This window comes from Poeciliopsis prolifica, unplaced genomic scaffold (assembly GCF_027474105.1).
Source record: "Poeciliopsis prolifica strain line A6 unplaced genomic scaffold, Auburn_PproV2 SCAFFOLD002, whole genome shotgun sequence".
NCBI classification, from domain to species: Eukaryota; Metazoa; Chordata; class Actinopteri; order Cyprinodontiformes; family Poeciliidae; genus Poeciliopsis; species Poeciliopsis prolifica.
The window spans coordinates 22401693-22428459 of NW_026562377.1; the positions used below are offsets into that span (position 1 = coordinate 22401693).

The 26767-nt window shown below is 39.3% G+C and overlaps 2 protein-coding genes across 11 annotated transcripts in view; both read left to right on the forward strand.

Annotated features, from left to right (window-relative positions):
• The first annotated feature begins 2049 nt into the window (after nt 1-2049).
• LOC129376344 (OCIA domain-containing protein 2-like) lies at nt 2050-4885 on the forward strand. Its single transcript, XM_055055958.1, has 7 exons — nt 2050-2273; nt 2362-2446; nt 3699-3752; nt 3843-3890; nt 3982-4120; nt 4524-4651; nt 4754-4885. The coding sequence occupies exons 1-6, from the start codon at nt 2181-2183 to the stop codon at nt 4588-4590; spliced, it is 486 nt and encodes a 161-aa protein (XP_054911933.1). The 5' UTR covers nt 2050-2180; the 3' UTR covers nt 4591-4651; nt 4754-4885.
• A 1703-nt stretch (nt 4886-6588) lies between these two features.
• fryl (furry homolog, like) overlaps nt 6589-26767 on the forward strand; it is a 77309-nt gene continuing 57130 nt past the window's right edge. For 3 of the 10 annotated variants that reach the window (XM_055049848.1, XM_055049860.1, XM_055049878.1), the window contains exon 1: nt 17830-18363. In XM_055049848.1, the coding sequence (XP_054905823.1) occupies nt 18135-18363 (229 nt within the window). In that variant the 5' untranslated portion in view covers nt 17830-18134. Of the gene's footprint in view, nt 6776-12968; nt 13038-17823; nt 18364-26252; nt 26421-26767 lie in introns of those variants that run through there. The other 7 variants (XM_055049868.1, XM_055049854.1, XM_055049886.1 and 4 more) reach the window with 5 other exon arrangements.

The following is a 26767-nucleotide window of genomic DNA, read 5'->3' on the forward strand; positions in this document are numbered from 1 at the left end:
AAATTATGGGGCACTCGGGCGGTTTGTAATCAGAAGTCAGATTTTTTTTCCCTTTTCCGATTTTTAAATAACCCAGAAAACAACACCCAAAAGATGTCATCCTGATCCCGACACGGAAAGTCAGAGGTCACTGAATAATCCCAGTATGGCTTCCACAAATGTCACTTCTGACAGCTTGCATCTGATTATGTCTCATGTTTGCTGGTCACATGCTTGGAGTGGGTGCATAAAGAGGCTATCCAGGATAAGCCCTGAGGCTCTGACTGATGATTCCTTTCAAAAGGTGAACAGATATCGCCGCTTGTCTCGCCGGTTTGCAAATGGTGCACACCCAGTGACTGATAGTCAGCTCTGTAGGCTCCGCCCCCATGCCTGATAGCCATTGGTTGCTGTAAGTGACACTTCAAAAAAAATACACCTTGACTCCTCCCTCAGACAAACTGGATTGGTCGGAGGTCGGCGACCGGGGCCGTACTATGAGCGTGTCAATCAACAAACCATCCTCGTGCAAACCTAAAAACCAGCCCACGATGAGACGTGATTGGTTGCTCGAATATTAATTGACTTCACCAATAACGACACAGCAGGAGGGTGGAAAAAAAAAGTGGCGGTACGGACAGTGACGTTTGGTTGTATTGTAAAACTGAACCCACTTCATCACAGACGCCAAACATCGAGACTTCTGGTTTATATACTGTGTTCAAATTGTTCACGATTATTTTGATTTCGCTGCATTTTTGTTGTTATGCAGAACCTGATATTGTCTCGCATAATTCATGTTGTTATAGGTTAACCGTGTAAATTTTCAACTGCAGACATTTAAGTTTAAAATTGGTCTTGTGTCCCACATTTTTGGGAAAAAGATATATCACATAAAGTGAATCTCCAGTTTTGACAGCACTAGGAGTAGAGATTTGTATTTTCCTTTTCTACTTCAGAGGAAAATGCTACTTTTATCCAAGTGCAGTTTGGTAACAACAAAAAAGGACAATGTGAACATGATCAATAGTTGAGTTTTGTACATCTTCATTCTTTTTTTATTTTATTTTATTTATTTATTTTTTCATCATCAAAAGGCTCCTCCACCGGACCACCAAGTGCATCATTGAACAATCTGGATCCTTTCTGAAACACGGATAACAGTCAGTAGGTTTTCTGTACGACAATTTGTTTTCTTGAACTTAGGTTAACATAATGATTAGGTGGTGATTGTAAGTCAAAAGTTTTCCATGTGTTTATCTCTCAGTCTGTCTGGATATCAAAGTAAAAAAAAGAAAAGAAAAAAAAGGTGTGTTGCGGGAATCATAGGCCAAGTTCAAACGAAGGTGCAGCTATCTGAATGTGTAGTTAGATAGGTGTGTAGGTTGGAACGGCAGCACCGTGGCTTGTGCGATCCTGTTGCAAGACTAAATGTTATAGTAACTTGGACCACCAGCCATGCCCCTTCATCTTTTCACGTTGTAAACATGGTTCCTCTTGCAGTAGGGAAAACGAAAACCATCAATATACTCGGACTGGGCAAATGTACAAATGCACGCCACACTTTTAAGTTTTTGATTTGTAAAGATCTTTAAAAATCATGTCCGCTCGTCATCCTTTTCCTCCCCCTTCCATGTACTTTGCATCCCTTCACAGCGTCCTTTTTGGAAAGTTTGATTTATGTGGCGATTTGAGAATATTTTCATATTAGGGGGGAAAAAAACAACAACTCACATTTTAAGGAACCATCGTAACGTATGGTATATTCAACATTATATGGTATATTCATCAATGTTGAATATACCATTTTAAAATTATTAATAATAAAGCAAAAAGTGATGACTTTTGCATATGCTCTCTGATTATTTGTGGACTAAACATCTATTATAAGATAAACCCAGGCTTTGTTTTGTACTTTTAGTCTCATATTACAAATGACAGCTCTACAGGTGTAGTGCTATTATGCAATTTCCCTGATTAAAGTGATTTGTGCAGTAATTTCTTTCCGTCACAATGAATTACCTGTACATGTGCAGTGTGTCGTCAGTACTTTTTTAAGAGGGGGTGGAATTTGAAAGCCAGTCCAGGGAGGAGCCTTCCCTCTTAGCCTTCCGCTTCCAGGTAAATCTGGAAGCGGAAGAACGGCAGTGAAGAGGTCCTGTGGCACAGCTGGTAGTACGACGAGTGAAACCTCCTCCATCATGAGTTCTGGTAGTGGAGAAACTACAACAGTGAAGACCGGGGAGGCTGCTGCTGCTGCTCCTGATTCAGCACCAGCCAAACAGGACTGGAAGGTGAGAGATAATCACAAATGTGACTCCTATTGGCGGAGGCAGCTGTGTGTTCACCTGACGCCTAACCCGTCCCGCGTGTGTCTCACAGTGTCCCCTGGGTGACGCTCATGTCCACCGGGAAGATGTGAGGAAGGTGTGGAAAGAGTGCCAAGAGGAAAGCTTCTGGTACCGAGGTAACCTCCTTGAGAGACGAGGAACACCCCACGATGTTTCTGAAAATGAGAAATTCTCGCATCTTTAAAATTGTTTAAAAAAAAAACAACAAAAAAACACACTTCAACATGTTCTTCCATGTGTAGAAGAAGTCACTCATTCACTGAAATGTGTGTTTACATTCCTCTGTGGGTTTCAGAGTGAGGATCCCAATCCATGAAAACTAAACAAAAGCAGAAATAGCTTCCACCTGTGAACATTTTTGTTTTGAAAGTACCTAAGTAACCCAGCCTGCATTGTCTTTGTTTCTGGCTGCGACTAGGAGTGTCCCAAGATGTCCATGACGACGTAGATTGAACCAATTTAAAAAGAAAAAGAAAAAAAGAAAAGAAAAAAAATCAAGCATGATTCCACAAGAGCGACAAAGCAAACAAATGATTTGTCAAAGTGACATCTGAATGAAAGCAACTGTAATGTATCAAAAGACAAGAGCACCAAAGAGCACCATCAGCCATGCAGCAGCTTCTCCTGTTCCCTCGCCATGAACTTATGTAAACATGAACCGACAACAATCAACATTTCCTCTATTTGTCCCTTTGCCCTTCATATAATCAGCCATAGTTTTACCACCACCCCAGAGGTCAAGGGTTGGAAACGGGTGAAAGGCTATTGATTTACGGCAAGAAGGAAAAAACTGGATCTCGCAACTTGCTTTTGAGAACGTCCGTGTCATGACGAACAGTCTGACGTTTTACTGCTTTCAGGAATTAAGAGTGGAACGTCATTTATGTTTTAATGCAAATATTTATTCCCATGTATTAGAGATACACTTGTCAGGTTTTTCATTTTTTGTTGCTGTTTTTTTTTTGTGGCTAATTCTGATTTATTTGATATATTTTAAAATTTCTGTTGCAGAGATTGTTGCATACATGTGCTGCAGGCTTCTGGACAGCTTCGAATTCCTTGGGAATTTAAAGAATTGCAAATTCATACGTTAAAGTATGTGTATCTAATCATCATTTGATTTTCAGTAAACTAAAAAAAAAAAAAACACCAAAAAAAATGCGCCTGATGATGGTTGAAGCATTTGCTAATAAAAAAAAAATGGTGGGAAATTTTGGTTTTTTGGGTGATAAACAAGAACCTGCTGATCACCAGTCAGATTTAGTCACGGAAAAATCATCCGATTCTGATCTCTGTCATTTATCGGTCATTGTATTCATTTTATTGGCATATCATTTATCCAATTTCCTTCTTTTTTTTTTTTTTCAGCTCTGCCACTGTCTGTGGGCAGCATGGCTGTCACTGGCGGTCTCATCTACAATGGTGAACACTCCATTATTTCTCAAAAAACACCACAAACAATGTATTTTTCTGTTGGATTTCATTGAAGCTAATCTTTTTATTCCCATGCAGGTGTTTGGAAATCGTCAGCAAGGTTTGGCCCTTTCCCCAAACTAGCAGGTCTGCTCTATTTTATTTCCGCATGAGGGGATTCTGTGAGTTATGATGATGACATTAAGTAAATGGTGAGTTTTACGTGTTTCCTTTTTAGTTGCGGGGCTCCTCGGGTTCACAGTGGGAAAAGCTTCGTATGTTGGAACTTGTCGAAGCAAGTTCCAGGAGCTCGGTATTAAAGACGGCCCGGGAACCGGGCCCTGGTCCAGAAGAGGTCCGCCCGGTCCAGGACACAGGTGGGCACAGCGGTGGCTTTTCAATGTTTAACCGTCTCATTGTTTTCAATATCTTACAGAGTTATTTGTCACACTTTGCATGTACGTATACATCTACATCCAAATTCTCCTTTTTCTGTTTTCACAAAAAGAACGAAAGAGTTCAGAAATGTCAAGCTGTATTTTGCTGAACAGTCCGGATCAGGACTGACCAGTCCAGTCACTTTGGATTTTGAACTAAGGACAATCAAAGAATCTTGAAACATATAATCTAAAAAGAACTGAAATAGTTCTTAAGTATGGGACAAACCTTTGGGTCATCTGTTCAATCAGTCACCTGCATAACACAGAAAGGAACACAATCATTATTAACTAAACATAAAGAACAGCATTATCAGTACTTATAATTTTCCTATCTCAACAGACGTTGCCATCATGAGTGTGACGAATGCAAGAAAAAACCTCAAGCTGTGCCAGCAGAGCAAGCCTAAAGTTAAACGTGCACAACGCTAAGCTCAACGAAATGAGTTTAGCGTTCTTACAAAAATGAGAGTAAGAACAAACACTTTCAGCAACTTTTAGAATTTGTTTTCTTTTCAATCCTTACCTTCATTCATTTTCCATGTTGTGCTTTTGTTTTCTTTGCATTTTCAGGCCCAGCATCACCATGGAAGGAAGCAGCTGTGTTCATTTACCTGTTGCAGCATGTCTGGATATCGAATGTGAATGTCCTCCGTGGAAGCTTTCTAGTGTCCACTAGTGTGTCTTTTTTTTTTTTTTTTTTTTTTTTTTGGTTTGTTTGGATTTTTCTCCATAAAACCCACTAGAGGGCGCAAGAAGACTTTCAATAGAAATGCAAATGTTTGCTTTATCTGAGTAAATGCAACCTTGTAAGCAAAGAGTGCAAAGTCTCTTTTGTAGGTTTAATTATTATGACATTATCCTGTTCCAAACAAACAGGAAACTTCCTAGGATATAATCTGAACAGGTAACCTATGCCACCCAACGTTTTTGGTTTTACCTGCTGATCAAATGATAAAAACTTTGCCATTTTCATGTATGTACACTGAGGAGAAATGTGTCATTTTGCTGTGTTGATTCATCCTCCTATTGCAACATTACACACTTATGACTTTATTTACTCTGTAGCAGAAGACAAGGTGTGATTCTTTCCTTATAAGTGCCTCACATCTGACGAGGATCTCTCCTCCACAGCCAAGTAGGCTTATGTTTGGAGTATTTTTTTTTCATTAATAATAATTCATCGTGAATGATGAGTTGCAAAATGTATTTTAGTAGTTTGATGATATACAATATCTATAACTTATTCAAGGCCCTTCAGATCAAAGTCCTATTTATGACAACGGTCTAAAAAATTCTGTCCCAACTTTTGGTTATGATTTGAATTTCCAATCAAAGAAAAACTGATTATTTTTTTTTATCCATACACTATTGACTAATGGACCACAAACCGCAATGAATCGCCTCCGAACCAGGAAATAAAATATATGCAGAGTGGAAGATAAAAGCAGCAGAACTGCCTTATGAAAGATTCTTAAAACGTATAGGTCATTCCTTCTGTTTCTGAGTTGTGGTTAATGCTTGGCAGCAGTTACACAGAGACGACTGTTAAATATCAAAAATTGTGCTTCATAATGAATGTAACAAAAACACCGAATTTTTATCCAGCTCACAAAAACATGACAGTAAGTCAGATTAGAAGAAAAATGGGTTTGCAAGTGGTTGCTTGAATGTATTTAGTTAAGTGAAAAATAAATATTGTGCTTAAATTATGTCTGCAAATATTTTTTAAAGACTTTTTAACTTGACAATTTTAAAACAGAGATCCATCAAAATAAATGTAAATGACTCTTTTCAGGTTTTTGTTAATGACTAAAAAAAAGATTTTGACGGTGAAATATATATTCCCATTAAAGGTGAATGTTTATTATTATTATTATTATTGTTGTTGTTGTTGTTGTTGTTATTATTATGTTGCTATTACAGTATTACAGAACTATTTATGAACTTGTTTGTACCACTGCAACCACAAATCACAACTTGTATTTTTTTTAAAGTTTATTTTAATTTAATTGCATTTACAAAACATGTCAAATTTATTTAACTTATGTTCACATTTTTAGATATCAATTAAATCATAATTTTACCACCAGAGACGCTTTAAAAAATAAGAAATTTGCACACTTAGAGAAAATCTTAGGCCACTTGTCAGGATTTTTACGTCTCATTCACCCATGTTAATTGTAGTTTGTTTGAGCTCCCCGCCCATCGTAGCACATACCGGTGTACTCCGGAAACCAAAACAAATGTACAACTCTGCCAATGTCGTCCTCCGAAAGACGTCATCCAATCAACAAGTAATCAGCTTAACGTTGGAAAGTAACTTATCCAATCAGAAAACTGTGCTACATGTAGGCGTATGTTTTACACCCAATCACAATCTGGAAGGAGGAGCCAAAAGGCCTGCCGTTGACTCTGACAGAAGACCTCCACCGACTCACAAACAGACTGCGAAAAAGAGAGAGAAAAAATCACACCACTACGCAAATCCTTCCAATGGAGGAGGGCCAGGACGTTCAAGCTCGCTCGGCAAATGAAAAGAACGTCTGCAAGCTAGCGACCTAGCTCAACTAAAAGGAACAAGAAGCAAAAGTTGTAAGTAACGTCAACATTCCAAATACCGCTGAAATTAAGAAAAAAAGAGTTTTCTGCCAAACGCAGCTGGCGTTGACCTGAGTTATTAACTTTGTTGGGATTAACGTTAGCCTTTCGAAATGGGCTGCCGTCGCATGCTAAAGAAGGAGTTTGGCTGTTCTGCTAGTGTTTGAGTTAATCGCCTTCCTTCTTTGCGAGTTAAATGGTAAACACGGCTCACGGACGTGCTGTCATTGCTTGTCTCGTTTCCTGGCGGCGAGATTAGCCCCTTACATTGTGTGTGTTGTTGGCTTGCGGAACGTTATTTCAGCCTTTACAACTGGCTGGTTGAGCTAAGGCAAGTTGCTGGTGCTAGTTAGCTCCTCGCTCAACACTAGCAGTTCCCTCTGTAGAGTGAGAACGCTAGGCTAAGATGCTAACTAAAGCTTACTGTGAATCCTATTCGCCTTGTTTTGTTTTTAAACGAATGTTAGCTTGTTGTTGTGTGCGGTGTTAGTGTTTGCAATGAAGCAAAAAATGATGACCTAACCGGCTAAGGAAGTTCACCCGCAGCAGTCAAAACAACCAAGCAGATTTACGCCTGTTTATGTTTGCAGAAATCTTTTGAAAGCTACAACATAACCGAGTTGTACATGACAACAGACGACAACAAATATTGTGTTAGTCTGGGGTAACTTTAAGAAATAAAACAACTACGTTTAAATGCAAGAGACTGTGACATGTCTGAGCACGGTGACTCTTATGCAGTAGCATAACATTAGGCGAACTTTCAGCTCTGTATCTGACGCTACTCGGATAAAAAAGCATTTGTTCAGCGTCTCTTGGATACAGACAGAAAGGAATCTGGTCAGTCTGCTGTGTGTGGGGGGCAGAAGGGCAGCTATGTAAGAGGAAGGCGCCTTGACAGATGAAATACCGGTTTGTCTGACTCCCACGACTATATTAACACAGATGATGCTCTTAAATTTTGTTCTTTCTCTCTCTTCAATTAGGTTTTGTGACAAATATGTAGAGTACCAAGTATTCATCCCCCTTTTGCTTTTTTTTGCCCCACATTTGGCGATTTTGTTGTTTAATTGCATGGAAAGAGATTGATTTTTTTTAACATCTTTTTCAAAAACATTAACATTAATGAACAAGCAGCATCACAGAGCAGGCAGACAGGTCAGGGATTAAATTGACGATTTAAGGCAAGTTTGGGTCAGGTTCTAAAACAATGTTAACCTGTTTTCTGAAAATGGGAAGTGTTGGAAAAAGTGAAGAGGAGTGACATTAAATGCAGGAAGCAAACCTGTTTAGATGCTGTGAAAGACTTTAGACTTGGGTGAAGGTTCACGATATTGGAGGCCAATGACCCTAAACACGCTGTCGGATCTACAATATAAAGATTGCAATTAAAGCATATTCACATGTTGGACTATCTCAGTCAAAGTCCAGATATAAATCCGATTGATAAATTTGAGACAAGACTCGAAAAGAGTTCAGAGACGCTTCCCCGTCCAATCAGATTCACGTCGAACTATTTTGCAGAGATGAACGGGACAAAACGTAAGTCCTCTGGATGCACGAAACCGTCAGAGACGTCGCCCAAAAGACTCACAGTTCCGACTGCAACAAAAGTATTGAATAAAAAGTATTGACTCAGCATTTGTGAGTAACGCACACAAAAAAACCCAACATTTATATTTCTCCCTCTACTTGAGGACAAAGTGATACTCCTCTTTGTGTTGGAGTATCGGTAATAACTACAGCTAAAATAGATTAAAGTTTCTAACTGTAACATGGCAAAATGTGCAGTGCTGAGCCTTCTTTCAGGATGACAGAAAGGAATCCTCTGTCGAGTGAAATCGGTAGGCTAAGATGCTAAACGGAGCTGGCGTTGACCTGAATTACTAACTTTGTTGAGATTAACATTGTTGTTGGTTAACAACATTTTCTAGATGAGGTTTTGCAGTGCAGTGCCGACACTGACCTGCAAGGCTTTGCTGAACCCCTCACTCCAGCAACAAAAAAACTAAGCTTTTGATGGCAGTGCAGATGTGTACTTTACATGCAACGGCTTGAGGGAAATCCCCCCAGATTGCTGCAACCCATCTATCTGTGATTATCTCGGGCACAATTCCAGTGAATTAGTATGTTTGTTTTAATCTGGTAAGGCATTAATGGCATTGAAGAGTATGGGGATGGAAAAACCAAGCCCTCTAAAACACCCCCACAGTGGCCTCTCACTAAGCTGCCCCCCTGCAAGGATTAACTGTTAACTCAGCATTTCAGCAATCACTACAAATTATTCACTCAGTCTCTTTAACATTTCATGTATCAATTAATGTAAAGAAAGAAAGAAAAAAACAAAATTCAGCTCCTGTATTGATTTTAAAAAATACCCTTTTTTAGGAACTTCTGCTCCAGCTACTTCAATATTAATACACAATGTCTTCATGTAACCTCTCCAGACGCATCTACGGTCGGTTGTTTGCTATTATTACAAAGTTGGACCCAACCTGAACCTGGACAGAACAGTTGGAGTCATTTAGATCTGTGTGTTTGCATTTGGTCATGTCGCTATTATTGGACACCTGAACAAATAGCATTCTGAGGAACTGCACACACACACACACACGACTAAAAACCTCACTGTTTGCCCATGAAAGAACTGAATGCAAGCACCAAACTATGAGATTGCAACATCCTGCACTAAGCGTTGGAGTAAAAGCACATTTTTCTCTGGTACTTAACATTCACTTGTTTGTGGGAAAGGCTCTCACATCAACAGAAACTTAATACACAAATCTTGATGTGAAAAATGGCATTTTCATGATTTTAATTATTCATATACCTCACACTTTATATTAGAACCACTAAAGTCAAAGTATCTGATGGCATTCAGGTTTTGAAAACAATGCTGTGCCGGTTACATTAGAGTAGCCTTTTTTCTGTAGTTACAGCTCCTGGCTTTTTGGGATGTGCCTCTACCACCTTTGCACATTTAAAAATGTCATCTTTTTTCACGCATTCTTCTTTAGACTGTGAAGACATATTGAATGGAGAGCAACTGTAATAGGCAAGTTCTATCCGCGGATTCTTAATTTTTAGTGCAGACTTTGTTTGGACCATTGCAACACATGAATATGTACCTCAAACATATTCCCCCCCAGGATTTCGTTACAAACTTCCCATCTTCCCATCAGCTCTAACCAGCCTGCCTGTCCCAACTGAGGAGAGGTATGTGATGTCGTCACCATCACGCTCCTCAATAAAAATGGTACGGTCAGGGTAATGTGCGCCATTAAACTAAGTTTAGTTCCTTGGTAGAGGTGAAAAAAAAAATCTATTTCATGTATAAATGCAATTTCTAGTCCTGGGAATTCTGAATCGATTCAAGATGCTCCAAAATCAATTTTAAAATGCATTTGCTGCTCCTTCGCTTTACACATTACGTAATACGTCACCAGAGAAGGCCGTCTCGCCAACTGTTTTGTATTTTGAATAATTCCTTGGTCATTTGTTTGTTTTTTTATCATTTCAGGCAGCTAAGCTAAACTAATACTGGACATTTAAATTACAGAATTTGATGCACAAACCCCTTTTTGCTTAAATGTAAAACTGATGGAATTTGATATCATATGGAACCTGATAGAATTATTTTAAATGAATGTTATTTATTTACAGTCTTTTCCTCTTGTCAGTCACATCATTTAAACAGTCTCTAGACAAACATTTATTTTTTTAATTAAAATTTGTTTCTGAATTGAGTCGCTAGACTCTGAAGGACTCTTTGACCTTATGTGTCTCTCAAATGATCTTTTTTGTAAAGCTGCCAATCTCACACTAGAAATATATACATATATATACATTTCAAAATCAAGCTTGGTCTGCTTTTATTTGTTGTCCTAAATCTGATAAGGCTCTGATAGTTTTTCAAAACTCAGTCTGACGTCATTTACGTCATTTTCATCTCTTGTGTTGGACTCAACTGTTTTGCCCTGGAGAAGTTGGGATGCTATTTATAATGTCAAGCTAATCACTTTGACCTGCTACTTTCTGTTACTATAGTCAGTCTTTATTGAAAAAAATATCTTTGTAGCTTTTCCAAAGTCCAAACAGGCCTCCCTGCAGCTCCTGAGGAATGCAGGGGTTAATAGAAATGCACATCACCTACTTAGATTTTTACTGAACAGCATCTTCCTTCTCACAATTCTGCAACACCTCAGTCTCATCACGTAAATCCCAATAACATACTTCGACGTTTGTGATTCAAGGTGCTCCATCTTGCAAGCGTCGCCTCTTTCTGCAGCTTAAATTAGCTCTCGACATCAGCCAGTTTAGGTTAGGCATTCCTTTTCTTTATTGCATTGCAAGACTTTGGGATAACGCAGTGCACAATGAGGACAGAGTCTCGCTAGAAATAACCTATAATTGAGCCCTGCTGAGCAAGATTATCCGCGGCTTTTTGGAAAGAGGGTTTGGAGCATAATTGATGTTTGGGTCTGCTTCTGCCAAGGAAAACACCCTGTTTTTGTCCTCAAGACGGCCCGAGCTGGGTTTGGAGATTTCTGACGTTTTTTTCAAGGGCATCAATGACACGAATCCTCTGGTTTCATATGTCAGTTGGACAGAAATGAGGACGATCTGAAACATCCTGAAAACATAGCCATTTACCTCTCTAATCGGAAGGATTCAGGAATGTTTCCACTTAAGAGGTTGTGATTACAGCAAGCCAGGCATCTGGAGGTAGCCAGATATCGTCATTCCCAAATTTCTACAGTCATCTAGCCTAGTTTTAGGAAACGTATTTTAAAGATGTCATTTAATAAACATCTCCGAGATGCTTTTCTGTTTTGTTGGGGCTAAATGAAACTGAGCCAATAGAGAAAGTTAAGTAAACATAACCTCATCCAGAGGTTAAGAACATGTCCGGTTTCCTGGATGGCCAGACGGTGACCTATTCATTTAGAAAGCAGCAGGTAGCAATAAAATGGACAAAGAAAAGTTAATCAGTTCAGCTTTTGCTTGCCTTGATGCTTCCCCCACCCCCTAAAACAGGCCATTATTTCATTTATACAACAAACTGTTTCTCATATTATTATTAGTGTAATTACTGCCATGTTTTTCTAGAGAAGTTTCATTGTAGTTAGAATGGAAAAAGAGCTTCAACACAGAGCGGTGGCTGAGTTTGTGCTACAGCTTCCGGATGCAACCAGGGTTGGCTTGCCTTTTTTTGTGGTTAGTTTTTTTTTTCTCCTTTCTGGGTTTTGGAGTCACTGAGTTGGAACAGGAAGTGAGATGTGTTATTCACAGGTTTTTTTACCGTGAGAAAAGCAAGCGAGGGTGGCTGAGAGACTATCTTTGTTTTAAGGCTACGTTCGCGGTGGGTGGGTCGTGTGAGTTTGTCAGCCGGCTTAAAGTTCAAGTCGAACGTTGATTCGCCTCTCCACCTTAGCTGACCTGTCGCCATCCGCTCACATTCACACAGTTGGTGTAGCGTGGAAGTTCTCACACCTCAACTTCTCTGTCTGGCTGCTCTGACTAAGACTTTGTTCTTCCTTCCTTTGCATGTGGTTTGATAGGTTTGAACTTTTTGGTGTTCTGTGACATTCTCTCTCTCTCTTTTTTTATGTGTTAATTTCTATTTGGATTGTTTTCCCAAATCCATTTCTAATCCAATAGTCAGAAGATGTACAGAACTGAATTTTCTATGCAGTTCTGTGCTCAACTGCATAGAAGACAACTTGACTATAAAGGGAGTCTTTTTAGCCATTAATATGATAAAAGGGAAGAATAGTGTGGTTTACCCCGAATGCTTACGTAACTGCCTCTTGGATGTAATGGTAATCTTCAGATTATTACTCTGCCCAGCAGGAGGGCTTAATCCTGTCGCAATAGAGAGCAAACCCGGCTGAAGCAGACAGTAGGCTGACAACTCTTTGCTCTGCACCAAAACAAGCCAATGCAAACTTTAAAGTTCAACATTTAAAATCGTCATCAAGTCTAAAAACTGTACCTATGCGGGTTACCATGCACTACGCGGTTCGGCAGCTGAGCCCTCCTGGTTTCAGATTGCGCCAACGTAAACGCTTCTTAAGCGTTCTAAAATGTTGAAAGACGTAGAGTGACGGGGCATGCTTGTGTTTTGTGATGTCGTCATGTCAGCCTTCGGCTTTGCTCAACGCCCAGCTTCTGCTTTTTGTTTCAGATTCCTGTGCAGTGAGGTGGCGGGGGTCTTCGTGTCTTTCCAGTCGGGACCCTGCTCTATGGCCTTGAGGTATGTCGCACGGGTTGACAAGGGTGGTCCTCCGTGGGCTGTTGTTTTGGAAGCAGCTGTTCCCAAAGTACTGTGGGAAAGGAAAGGGAAGAGAAAAAGTGGAAACATTTCTTTTTTCTTTTTTTTTTTTTTTGTTTATTTTTCTTGTCTCATTTGCTTTCTTTCAAATATCCGTCTTACTGTCTTAGTTTGCTCCGACGTTTTCTCAATGCTTCTGCAGAGGTTTTAGGGTATGCACTTATGGATTTATTGCAAAATCAGTTATTTTAATACACTCTAAAACTGGTTATTTACGTACAGCGTGTAAAAGGTGTAACCGTCTGTCTCGCTTTCCAACCGTTCCTGTTTTTGGTCAGACTTTGCAGTCATCGTTGCAATATTCAGACATGAAATCACATTTGCAGGTTTGGGTGGTGCATTTATCGTACTGTTATTGTGAAAAATTTCTCATAGGAATTTTGATTTATTGTTGCCTTGATACATTTCAGTGAATGATTTTAAATAATGATAAAAAAACATAACTAGCAGTAATTTTAATTTTACTATTTTCTCCACCGTTTGTTCAAGCATCAATACATATCAGTAAAGTAAAAAATATAATTAAATTCAGTTAATGTGTGAAGATTAGTGATATGAATCTTCCTTTTTTAATTAAGTGCCACCCTTGCATTTCAAATGCAAAGAATTGTATTTGTGTTGGCACAGCTGTTAGTGCATGCTGTGCCGTGCAATTACTGCCATACAGATACTGTAAAAATACGTAATGAATATTTTTTTATCATAACATTTTATTGTTATCACAATAGTACCTCAAAAACATCACAATAGAATTTCAACTTAATCTCATCTTCTTCAGTTTTGGTGTTAATGACAGCCTTTCCTCTACTTTCTCCCATTTCCTTCACATGTTTTCTCTCAATCTGGTCTCAAACACAAACGTCTCATTTGTTTTTTGTCTACTTTGAAGACATGGTAATTTTCTGCCCTCACACTGTGTGTGCTTTATAGTCAGTCTGGATGTTTCGTCTTTGGAGTAACACTGTAATGTTGCTTTAAATATTTTCCAAAATAGTTACTGTACATTCTTTCGGAGCAGATAGGAATCGTGTCATGAGCAGCTGATGCACAAAACGAGACTCATTTTTAAGGGTCTGGTTGGGTCACATTCTGACATTCCTCGGCAGTGACAACCAACCGGGCTCTTTGTCGATTCCTTCATGAGCTTCACTCAGGACAGGGCGGACCCCGGATGGATAAGACTCATCCTGTGTCATTCTGGGCTTTTGGTTTCTATTTGCAAATTAAGGAGATTCAGTTTAATTTGCTGGTGCAAAGATCTAAAAACAAACAAACAAAAAAAAAAAAACGGTAGACAAAGCTTTAATGCATAATAAACGCAAATTCATTCAATGATCGTAGAGTTCAGGGGAGGCAAATTTCACCAAACTGTTGTGAGGGTCTGGCTGCAAGCTTCACATTCAACAAGTGGCACCAACATTAAATGCAAATCACAATCAACAAAACAACAATGACGCTTATTTTTTAGGAAGTAGAGTTTGGTTGATTGGACATGTTCCTCATTTGGGTGATTATTTTCCAACATAAACTGTGAACAAACCAGAATATCATTGTTCTGTGTGAAATGTTTTTAACAAGTCCATCTCTTTGGGTGAAAAGATGGCGGTTCAACTGATCCAAAAATAGTAGAAAACAGGGGATACATGTTGATAAGGTCTTACTAGTTTGCAATAGTTTGTGTGGACGCCTTAAACAGTGTGGTCCCGCTTATTGATTTAAAAATAAAAATTATATGTATTTTATTTAGCCTTTAGGCAGTTTTAAAAAGAATTACATTGTCTTAATTAAATTGCATAAAATGTTTGTCTTTGAAAAAATGGTAAAAATAGGGAAATATTTAATTTTTACATGCATGAAAACATGCATTTAGTGGTAAAAGTTCAATGGCATTCTATGTTGTTGCTGATATAGCGTCATCCTGTGGTATCTGGTTGTGCCAATAGAGGGCAGTACAATATTGTTTGCATGTGCTGCTCCCCTCACATGAACCACAGAATGTTTTACTCACAGCCAGAGGCGGAGTTACAGTTCAGATTAATGCCTGCCCAGACCGATCCGATCACAGCGACCGTAGTGGATTTAAATGCTGACTGTGTGCGCCACGGCCCCTTCAGCTGACTGTAGAGCAGACCCTTTTTCTCCTGGGCTCTTAGCCCACAAGCTTTCCTGTTTTCTTCCAGTTTGAAAGCAGAACAAGGCTGAAACGGGTGGAGACCCAGAGAGGCTTAGGAACGCTGAGCATTGTTCCGAGAGCTTCCTCTTCCACATTCCTGGGCTGATTGCGTTGCGGGCCTCCTGCACAGGGTTATTGTTCTAACTCAACAGCACTGCACAGACCTGGCCTCAGCCCATTGTGGCTGCCTTCACTGACCATTGTGGTGCTCAGACTAAGTGATGACTATCTTTGCCTCTGGAGCTTTATTCTCTCTTTGATTTATTTGGCGTTTCTTCCTTGGATGTGCTGCCTCATCATCTGTCGACCTGTTCTCAGTCTTTAGTTTTGCGGATTTTAACAAATATCTCTGTTATTAACACTTGTTATTAATGTCTCTTTGCAACTCGTCAACAGTGTGATTAAGCCTGTCACGATAACAAATTTTGCTTGGTGTTAAATTGTCCCAATAAAGGATAAATACTATTGCTTTTCAAGTAATACATTGACAATGACATAATAATTAAAGTTTGGTCTCTTAAAGAACTATAAAATTTAATTTTGTACCAAATATTCCACACTGGATTTTGAAGATATTTAAAATATTCTCAATAAAGCCCAACTCTATGCACTTTTTGTGATTATATATTTGTACTTTTTGCACCTGCTCACAACCCACAAAGCACGCATGTGTCAACTATAGGATGTCTATGATGCTGTGCTGCAAACCTTACTTTACCTTTATGCTCATATTTAATGCAGCATTTTTCTGTATGTCACCATGAGATTCTGTATCAGCAACAGGAGCCTGAAGCCTGGTGGAACAGAGAAGAAGTTGGATTTTCTGGAATAAGTTTGTGTTGAAATATTTTTGGAAAAAGGTGGTTTTTCAATGCTTTCCTATGCATAGATTCTTTAATATATTTATGTGGTAGCAAAGGATTGGGTTGAATGAACCTCTGGCCAAATATTTCTTCTAGGCCAGGCAATATGTCTTAGAAATATCCGACCAGATCCGACTACCACTTTTAAATTTTTTTCTTGCATTCTTTTATAAATATTACATTTAAATAACAAAATATTTTCAAAAAATGGCTTTTATTTCAGTCATCCCTTCTGTTAGTTGTACGATGTTTTAATTATCGGAAAGTAGTCATATTATTAGTCGAATAAAGATGCAATTTTGCCATAAACAATTTCTTCAAATTACGAGGAAAAAAAAGCTTCAATGGAAAAGTGATGCCCAGAACAGCCTGTGTGGTTCTTTTAGTTGTTTGTACAATTGTTACTGATTTGTTAAAAGATGAAGTATCTTTATCAGTATTCTGTGTAAAACTTATGCCAAAGTATAACTTTCAACTGTCATTATTTTAATTTTTTTGTTATTTTTCTTGTTGCCGTTTTCATAGAATTGCTACTTCATTCTCCTCATATTACGACTTTGTTCAGAAATGTAACATCTGCTGCCGTGTGCTGATTGAAAACCACTTTCTATCACACGTATTTAAAACGCAGTAGAAGAATCACAGTCGCGCGCTGTCTCGCCACCGAGTACTTTCATCTATTATTTACACCCTCTGATGTCCCGTTGTTATCTTCCATGGCCTTTCCAACCTAATGGCTTCTGATGCGTCCAGTATATCTGGTTTGAGAGAGCGTCTGCGTCTCAGCAATAGAAAATCAAGCCAAAATAAAGAATGACCGTAGGTTATTTTAGGCTGTTAGTTATTTTACACTGTGAAATAAATGGTTAATAGCATCACAGCAGTGAAAGCTTCTAAAATGGTTTAACAGTTTCACACAGGCGCGTGCCAAAATAATCTCATCTCACTTTTATGGATCATTGCAGTTTTTTTGTTGCTTTTGATGACTCGCAGTTTGCGCTCGGTCGACTTATTATTTCTGGACTCGGTACCGGCGAACAGTAAATTGATTATTTCTTTAGGCAAGTGAGGTGTTTTTCTTTAATTTTTTTTTATTTTTTATGAGAGTCAGCGTAGTGTATCCTGTCTCTCCCTCCTTGGTCTGCAGGAAGGCATACTTGCAAGGGTTTGAATTTGCTGCAGCCACAAGCTGTTCAGCCAAGCAGAGCGCAGCAGTCTGTCATCGGGCCGTTTCACAGACACCATCACTTTGCCGTTCTGTTTCTTTTCATAAAAGCTCAGCACTGTCGAGCAGAAGTGAAAGCAAGGCAAGAGGTGATGGTGAGGGCGATACTTCTGTGATGTCAGAAGAAAACAAACAGGTTTTTTTCGTTGTTGTTTATGTACAATTGGTAACACGTGACAGTATTTTGACTTCGATAAGAGCTATCAGCGAATGCAGGCGGGCGAGGAAAGCCAACTGCATGAAGATTTTCCGGTTCTTATGCCGTCTGTCAATCTCCCACTTCCATTCTAGAGCTCTTTCACTTGTTGGCAACACTAGACAGCAGGGTGGGGCTGATGTCGTCTCTGTTACGATTGGCCGGTAGCCCAACTTGCGTTATCTGCTGTAAAACATGTTATAGCCCCACCTCAGATAGGGCTTGGCTCTGAGACATAGCCCAGCCTACCCAGAGTTACATCACCATCTGTGGAAACAACTGTGTATCTTTACTTTCTCTTCATGGTCTGAACAAGACAGGTAATGTTGCAGTGTGGTGGGAGGCTCCCATTTACCTCCACAGGTACATGCCCTCACACTCTTAACTCCACAGCACGCAGGTAACAGCTTGACACACATTTTGCCATTTCACCTGCTTCTTTAAAATGGGGCAGAAACGCCAGGCGACTTGTCTGGTTTGCCTCATGGTATGGAACAGACTCCCGGACTTCTCTCTCGAGTAAAACAGTAGGGGGGTGGGGGGGGAAGAGTCTTATCAACAAATGGAGTTTCTAAAGAGCCTGGTTCCGGCCGTCATCTCAGGAGAGTCACCTGTTGATCATGGGGGAAGCTCTCCCAGGGAGCCGGGTCCACGGCTCCTCCGCATGAAAAGGCTGGGTCTGCTCGCCATGGGACAGCCTATCGAAGAGGATCCGGTAGACCCAGACATAAGAGAACATGCAAGACCCAGCTCTTCCAGACACGCCAGCAGTAATCAATCTCGGCTCAAAGGTACTTTAAAGAAACACTGACGCAGCAGATATGTGTAACAATAACCATACAACATTAATAACCTCTGCTGGAGTGGTCTGACTTGCTTTGTGTGATGATCTTTGTAACTCTTAATCTTTATTTATTGGTAATCAGAGTTTGGCTTTGTTGTTCCAGTCCTAACCTCTTTATGCCTGTTGTCATAAACAGGCTTTAAGCAGTCACCGTTTGAAGACTATTTACAGTGTCCTGTACTGTGTTTAATCATGTAAACACAGAATCATGAGTTTTGCCATGTGGATTAAGTGTGAGATGCACTGATATTCATTCTGTAGCCGAATCCCAGTCTCTGTTTTTTGCAAACCATTGACGCACCAAGACCGTTTTTGCTTCACAAACGTAGAGTGTACTTTAAAAAAATATAGTAGGATCACAAAAGGTTTGTTCAAACTATGCTGCTGTTGCCAGTAATTGTTTTATAGTGTGTCCGCACCTCCTGAAGAAGTATTAAATTAATGTATCTAAAAATAAGACCTTAGAATGTCTTGAAGTTGGCCTTAAATAGATTATGCACAAGTCTTACATTTTGTTACAAGGATGAAAACTATAAATGTTCATTCTTGTATAGGAATTTTCTGTCAGGTAAACATTTCAGTCACTGTGTTCTGTGACTTGAGTTGGCTGAGGCTACCAGACACTAGATTCTAACAAACCTTTTCTAGCTAGCTAGTACATTAGCTAGCTAATTATTATTATTATTTTTTTGTTGCATCTATTCAAGTACAAATTTATCGGCTAGTTAGTTATAATTTTTCTGTTTTTGTTCAGTCTTCAATTCAAGGTGTCATTAAAAAAAAGTCTTAAAAAGTCTTAAATTGGACTTGGCGAAACTTGCAGGTATCTTGTAACAGCAAAGGTAACATCATGGTGCAATGGAAGGACTTTTATCCCTTTAGTGCTACCAAGGGGCTTGTTGGTAGAGTTCATGCTCTGATTAGAACAAAATCTGATTTTTGAGTTTTCAAATTCATGGTGGGTCAAGCAGAATCTCAGCCAGTCACAGTCAACAGCCGACGTCATGGTGCGTCTCCTGATTAAACTAAACCTTTACAAAGCTGCAGTGAAGGAGACTACAGAATGACTGCATACGAAAACATTTTCTTTTTTAATCCCCCCCAAAGTGACGAATAATAGAATGAACTGGACCTGCATTGGCGAGGCTATCTTCTGATCAAACACCCTCATAAACTTAAAAAAAAAAAAGCAAAAAACAAACCATGTTTCAAAATAACAGTTAAGTCATTGCAAAGTCGCTGCTAAATTTAGACTTGTGAGAGCCGAAAGAGATGGCTCAGTTTCCCCTTTTTAGATTTGTCCAGCAATGTGCACATTTTTTTTCTACTGAAAAAAATTTTGCGAAATTTATGTTCACACTCTTGCGTGTGAACATAATGTAAGATGTTTCTGAGGAGTGATGTTTTCATTTGGATTCAGAATCATTTTAAGCTGATAAATCAAGTTGTCCAAATGTTCCTATTTGTGCATTGGTTATATTTACCTTAAATTTATTGACTATAATATTCTTTTTGATTTTAAAACAATGATGGCTGGCTTTTTATATTATACTTGATTCTATCTAACAGATCTAGTTGTTTGTTTGCTAAATTAAGATATAGAAAGCGTTGAAGCTCATTTCCTTGTTTAAAGAGCCTGACCAGCTCCTCTGATGGATGCCACTGATATGCTGCTACATTATTTAACTATTAGGAGTTTTTAATTACATGAATCTCTTGTAAGATAGAAATACATTAGCAAATTTTCACATTCATTCGTTTGAAACAATTTGCCAACTCTGAAATGCCAATACTTCAGAGTTGGCATGGTAACAAGCGAATTGTGCTGACGGCGCTAAACCTCCGCAGACAGTCTATGCTGTGTAAGAGGATACAGTAGCTAAAGGTTTGAGATATGTGCGCATCTTCTGTGAAGGACAGTGAGTGTGGATGTGCAGCGGGCCGATGCATCTGTTTATTTTCCCTATAACTTTTTGTGTTACCATGCTACCTGTCAGAGCATGCCACCTGTCGTGCTTTAGCCTGTTTGCTCATGGCTGATGTATGACTCAGCCCAACCTCGGGTAAACTTACTTTACCTGTTGGCTTATAAACAATCAGACTAGTCAGGTAAACAAAGTGACCCACAGAAACAGGCTTAACTGGACTTATTTAAAATGTCTAGTGCGAGGTTGGCATTAATAATATAACCGTGTGCTTTACTCTAACTGCTGGACTTTGGTTATATTTGCTTATATGAAAATGTGAAAACAAAAGTAATCCCCTTTAGTAATGCACGGTGAGTTGAGCAGTAAAGAATGCAGTGTAATGGCAGCATTTGTAAAAATGATTATTATTATTATGTAATGTTTTTTAGACAGGGAGCCTAGAAATGGATCAGTTTTCAATCTTCACCAAAAAAATAGTCTGAACCCATTGGCATTAAAATGAAACGTTAAAAAGATTTTATTCTCTTAAGCTGCAGCACCTGCAGAAAATGTAAAGAAACAACTATTTTTCCTTCCCAATTCAAATTGTAAAGAAAAAAAACTGATTGATTAGTACTTTATGAGAAATATTTTCTTAATTTAATATCATAATGCATCTTCTTATAAATTATAAACTTTGGTGAAAACAGAAGTGCAGTTAGCCTGTTCATGTCTTTTTTTTTCTAAAAGTCTATTTTATCCATCGTTGTACTAAAAGGCCTTGAGAGACTGATATGTTGTCCTTTCTGTCTCTTCTACTGAATCATCTGCTGATTTCTACCTTTAAACAGTCGATCAGTGACTCCACACTTTCATTTCATCTTGAGGATGATTAGAGGTTTGGTCAGTGAACAAGTTTTTAAATGTTGGAACACAGAATTCACAGCAATATTTCTATTGAAGTAAAGTTTCCCCATCCCGGTATGGAATCCTACCCACCTTATCCTCTGTGAGTGGGCTCCTATTGAGACCCAGAACTGAGAAACTAATGAGAGCACCAGAAACCTGTTTACTTATTAGACTCAGAGATGACAACCTTCCCACTGATGTTTTATACGGGCCGAAAAAAAAAAAAGATTGGGTGTAGCAAATTTACCCTCTGGAGTTTAGGGAGTGTTTTGAGCATATGACTGAACATGAAAGCACTTCTATTAGGTTGCGCTTCTGTAATGCGAGTTGTCTGTGAAATGTCAACAGGGCGTGTATCCAGACAGACTGGACAAACTTATTTGTCAAGTTTCTTAAGTAGTTATTCATCAGTTGTATGAGAAAAAAAACTGTTTATGATATAGCTCCAGGCAGATTTTCCACTTTGTATCACAGGAAGATAATTGCCGGAAGGTGTTTTATGTGGTTCTTTAACCAGCTGATGCGAGGCCACTTTCACCGATGTGCAAATAAAAAACATAGTTAATTTCAGTTTCTCTTTAACAACTAGAAATAAAGCTTTTAGGATGAATTTGAAATTGAGCTGTCTTAACAATGCAAAGCAGATGTTTAAAATTTCTCAACAATTTCTCAGAAGCAGCTTAAAGTGTCTCTCCATTTACATAGACAGGTTTCCATAGACCAGTGGTGTCTAAACATTTTGCTCGGTGAACAAATTTTATACTTTTATTTATTTATTTTTTATTTTTACCTGCGTAACAATAAAGAATATGTTTATGAAATCTCTGTCATTCAATATTCAAAATATATTAAAATAAATAAAAAAATGTTGGGTCACCAGTTTTCAGTTTGATAATTTGATAATCCAGACTGTTCCACCTGTGAGAGAATTTGATTCTTTAAAACTGTAAAAAATAGAGCAATAAGCTTCCTGCTGAGCTTGAAGGATGGTGAGGTACGTTGGCAGCAAGCTGACACCCCTCAGTATAAAAGAGTTTCTTTAAATGTCTTTCTACATAACTGTGATGCCTCTTCTCCATTTGTATACAACTCATTGAGGCGGAAAATAGCTGTCTGTCAGTCAGCCATCACCAGGTTGTCCACACATCCTTAAAAGTCTTAAATTAATTTTAAAAAGTGTTAGACTTAAAAACATTAATCGCAAGTCAGAAATTTTTTCTTGACAGGTCTATTTAAGCTTGTATATTGTATGATTTTTTTTTCTTTTTTCTTTTGTCGGGCAAAAATCTCAACCTCCTGTTGAGGCTGTCGGTAACTTACTGCCAACATTTGCTTGATGGCTTGCTACCTTGTCGGATATTTTTCCACCTATCATAACTAAGTCTACATTTACTTGCAGTTAGCTGGACAAAGTTTGTGCATTTCTGTGGAGATTTAGATCTTGAATTCTTAAAAGTCTTAAATTTGAGTTGTGAGACCTGCAGAAACTCTGTTTATACTTAGTGTTAGCGATTGTAGCTCCTTTGCTTAACAATGGGATTTCTAAGAGGCTGCCCACATTTCCATACTATTTTATGACAGACAAGCTGAAATGAAAAGATTTACGAGTGACACTATCTGCTGAAAGTGTCACTCCCACTTAGAAGGTCAGTAACTGAAGCAAGTTCTGTTTTTGCCTTTTGTCCAGTTTTATGTCCTCGAACATGTCTCTGCAAGCACTGACAAAAAAAAAAGTGTCATGAAGGTTAGAAACGATTGTTTTTGGTGTGAGTAGCATGTGGCAGCGAGGAGCCCTGTGTGTGGTGGAGTTGTGCTGAATGCTCAGACGGCTGCTACGGATGTTAATGTTGTGTCCTTTGTGGCCCAGGCATCACTGAGGAGGTCAGGGATTGAATTACAGCTTTTATCGATTATTGCTCCCACCGCTGCCCTTCAGAAAAGACCGGGACAGGAAATGCATCCTCCACCCTGCGGGCTCCTGGGAGGAGAAGCTCCTCTCTGCTCACTGCAGGCAGGATAGCTTAACTCCCAGTCACTTCTCCCACTTTGTGATTAGAGATGCTGCAATTGGCCTCGGCCGTGCATTTGGTTGAGATTATTTGATCAGTGAGCTTGTCTTTCCAGGAAGTCGGTTCTAATGTTTGTTTGAAATCCTCGACTCGCGTCAGCCGTCCTGGCTGTGAGGTTCTGGTTCTCAGCTTTAATGTTCCTGGGGAAATGATGTAAGCTCTGCATTCCTTAAACAACAAAGCTGGTTTACAGAAAACAATACCTGTCTGTTGTATGTTGGCTGTCTTGCTGATAATCATAACAAGAGTCCAGGTTTTATTGTTAAACAGTATTTGTCTTGGCATCCTCTAAATTTGTGTTCCTCCTTCTAAACTATGTCTGTGCGAAATACTTTGTTATAGGTATGCCGCCAGCTTTTGGTTGTGGAAATTTTAATTCACAACGGAAGGGCTTGAGCTGTTTTAATACATATAATCCACTTCTGGAGTTTTTGAAATAATGCATGTGGGTTTCCAAATCAGACGATGTTAGTTTTACCCAGCAGCTGATAAGGTCAGATTGAGCCAATGTCCAGTTATGAATTGAAATTGTCTGGAGAATTCTTTTCCCTGAAATAGACGAGATGAAAAACCTCTAAAGCGTTGACGTTTTTGTACGTGTCTGACTGTGCTTTTACTTATTTTCTATTCAACTTGAAACCTCAGTACATTTTGCCACTGTACGTCAGGATGCTCTGCAGAACCATCCAGTGGAAATCCATATGATTGTCATAAACGCTGTAAAAGTGGATGTGAATATATTTCACAATTCAAGAACCTATCGATTTGGCTGCCTCAGTAAATTCATGCAGTCATGAACATGCTCTGGCATGACATAAATGTACAATATAAACCGTCAGATGTTACACCTCAAGGTTCCAAGGAAATTTATCAAAGATATGTCTTTGTCTCATACCAATCAAGTATGTAAAAATAAAAAACAAACAAAATGTATAAAGGTTACAAACTTTGAACTTGGAGCTCAAAGCTTTCCAGTCTAAAACATATCTTAATTTTTCCTTGCGTCTACTGGTTGCAGAGTGATGTAAAATCATAACGGAGATATAGCAGAGGTTTAAGATTCACATGAGGGAACAATTACAGAAGCCAGTGACTTTTTTTGGATTTATGCAAGGGGTACTTTAGCTAACCCCGAGACCACAGCTCAAACATGACCAATGTGCTTTTTTTCCCTGATATTTTTATTATCTTATTTAATGAGAAATTTTAAACAACTGTAGGCTGTTCCCTTTCCTGCTTAGGATTTATCACTTGGTGACTACATATGGCGATGGCGCATTTAACCAACATGACCTCACTGTAATCAGATATAGGGGAAGTGTGAAATTGCTATAATGACATGTTTTTATATTTGGTTCCTTTCAAGTCCAATTTTGGGATTGTGGGAAATTTTTTTAGCAGCAACTGGCCAGAGTTGCAAGTGACATCAGTCTGTTAATTTTAAGTTCTTTGAGAAGTAATATTAAATTGCCCGAAGAGCTCCCGAGTCGAAGGCCGCTTTAATTCCACAGCATCTGCGCCGCATATCACAAGGCAGCGTTTCACAGCAGAGGGCTGCATCAAACCTGCACCAGCTGGGGCATGACAAAGCATCTGTTTGTGTTGCGTTTGTTAGCAATGAGCTGGGACTCCTTTTGCATAAGTCGTGTAGCGACGGACATGTGACGGAGAGAGAGACTGTGGGGGAGACAGAAAATAGCGACGAAACGGGAAGAAGACAAAGAGCATTTGTGTTTTTTTTTGTAACTTTCACACTGCTTTTTTTTCTCTCTCCCCCTCCTCAGAATGTTTTGTTAAACAAACTTAATCGTGCCCTTAACTACAAATGGCTAGATAGATGTCATGTGGATCTGTTTTTAGGTCTTTGCATGGGTAGAACTAACCGGCAGCAACACCAGATTGTAACGTCAGATAATCCTGTGTGTGTGTGTTTTGAACCTTTTTCCATTCACACAAACTGAAATTTCTTCTGAATGCAGGATGTATTTAAATGCTTCAGCAAAAAAGTGTGAAGCTACTTGCCCTTATTATATTAAAATCAAATATTAAATCTCACTTTATAGCACGACATTTCAACAGTTTTTGAGTTGGGAGCCATATATACTCCCTTTCTCATCCTCCTGTTCGAAGCTTTTCCTCCCACTGCAGTGAGGAATGATGCATCAGTGCTGCTGTGGAGCTTACAGGAAGTGCTGCTTTGATAGGTCAGTGGGGAGGCAGCACAGTAGTAGCTCTGACGAGCGTATGCATCGCTGATCCACGGCCAGGAAACACTCGCAGCATTTTGATGACATCACCTGCCCCCACACTCTGCTCCCGCCTCCCGGTTTGCTATTGAATTGAGCTTTCTCTCTCTCTCCCTCTCTCTCTGCCTGACAGAAAAGAGCAATAAGAGAACAAGAGCTCGCTCGAGGGAGGAGGGGCTGGCCATGAACGAATAGCAAGGGAGAGAGAGATTAGAGGTGGCGAAGGGGGAACGAGGGAGGGTTAACAGGCTACAACTGGCACACACACACACAACACACAGGAAGACAGAAGGAGATGGAACATTACTGAATACTAACACTATTTATGTTGCTTCTTGTGTGATGAGCAAAAGTTTCCGTGCACTTTTTTGTCCTTAAGCGTTTCTGGATTGTTCTGTGATGAGATGGGGATGCGGGACTCTGTGGACTGGAAGCTGGGCAGCAGGAGCTGGGCTGGGAGAGTTTTCTAATTGTGCTTATGAAATAGAGTTCTGCTGGGAGAAGAAAAGGAATAACTAATCGCATATTAAATTGTGTGTTTCTCTAAGGATGTTTCATCTTAAGACCTCCTGCGGATTGTGGTATTAAGCAACGATTGGGCAAGAGGAACTGGAGGGGAAAAGAGTTGCTAGATTTTTAACAGTGTGTGTGGCAGGTGAATATTTGTGAGCAGAATAAAATGCTCTGATTAAAAAAAAAAATATATATATATATATATATTTCGTGGGATGGCATGAAATGAGAACACTTGGAACATCGTGAGCACCGTGCCTTATGAGCCTTAACTTTTGCGAGTCACCATGCTGAGCCTGCAGGATTCGGTCTTCTTTGAGATCAGCATCAAATCTCTTCTCAAGTCCTGGAGTAGCAGCTGTGAGTACCCTGCCAAGCGAGCATACGTGTTTACATACCGCACTCGGCGCATCTAGACGCATCTACCACACACAGCCAGGAACCTTCAGCAGCTTTGTACATGCCTGCATACAGGTTGTGATTGGAGTTTTGTATCTTGTGTGTATATATGTATATATACATATATGTGTGTGTGTGTGTGTGTGTGTGTATAAAGTTGCCAAGGTGAGTAATAGTGTTTAGTCCAGGTTCAGTGAGGCTTGCTTCAGTTCCATGCAGGTGGTGGCAATAGAAGCCCTTCTGTTATCATCATTGCTGAGGCTCCTGGTTGTCCCCAAAATAATCTTTCTCCTGATGAAAATGCACTG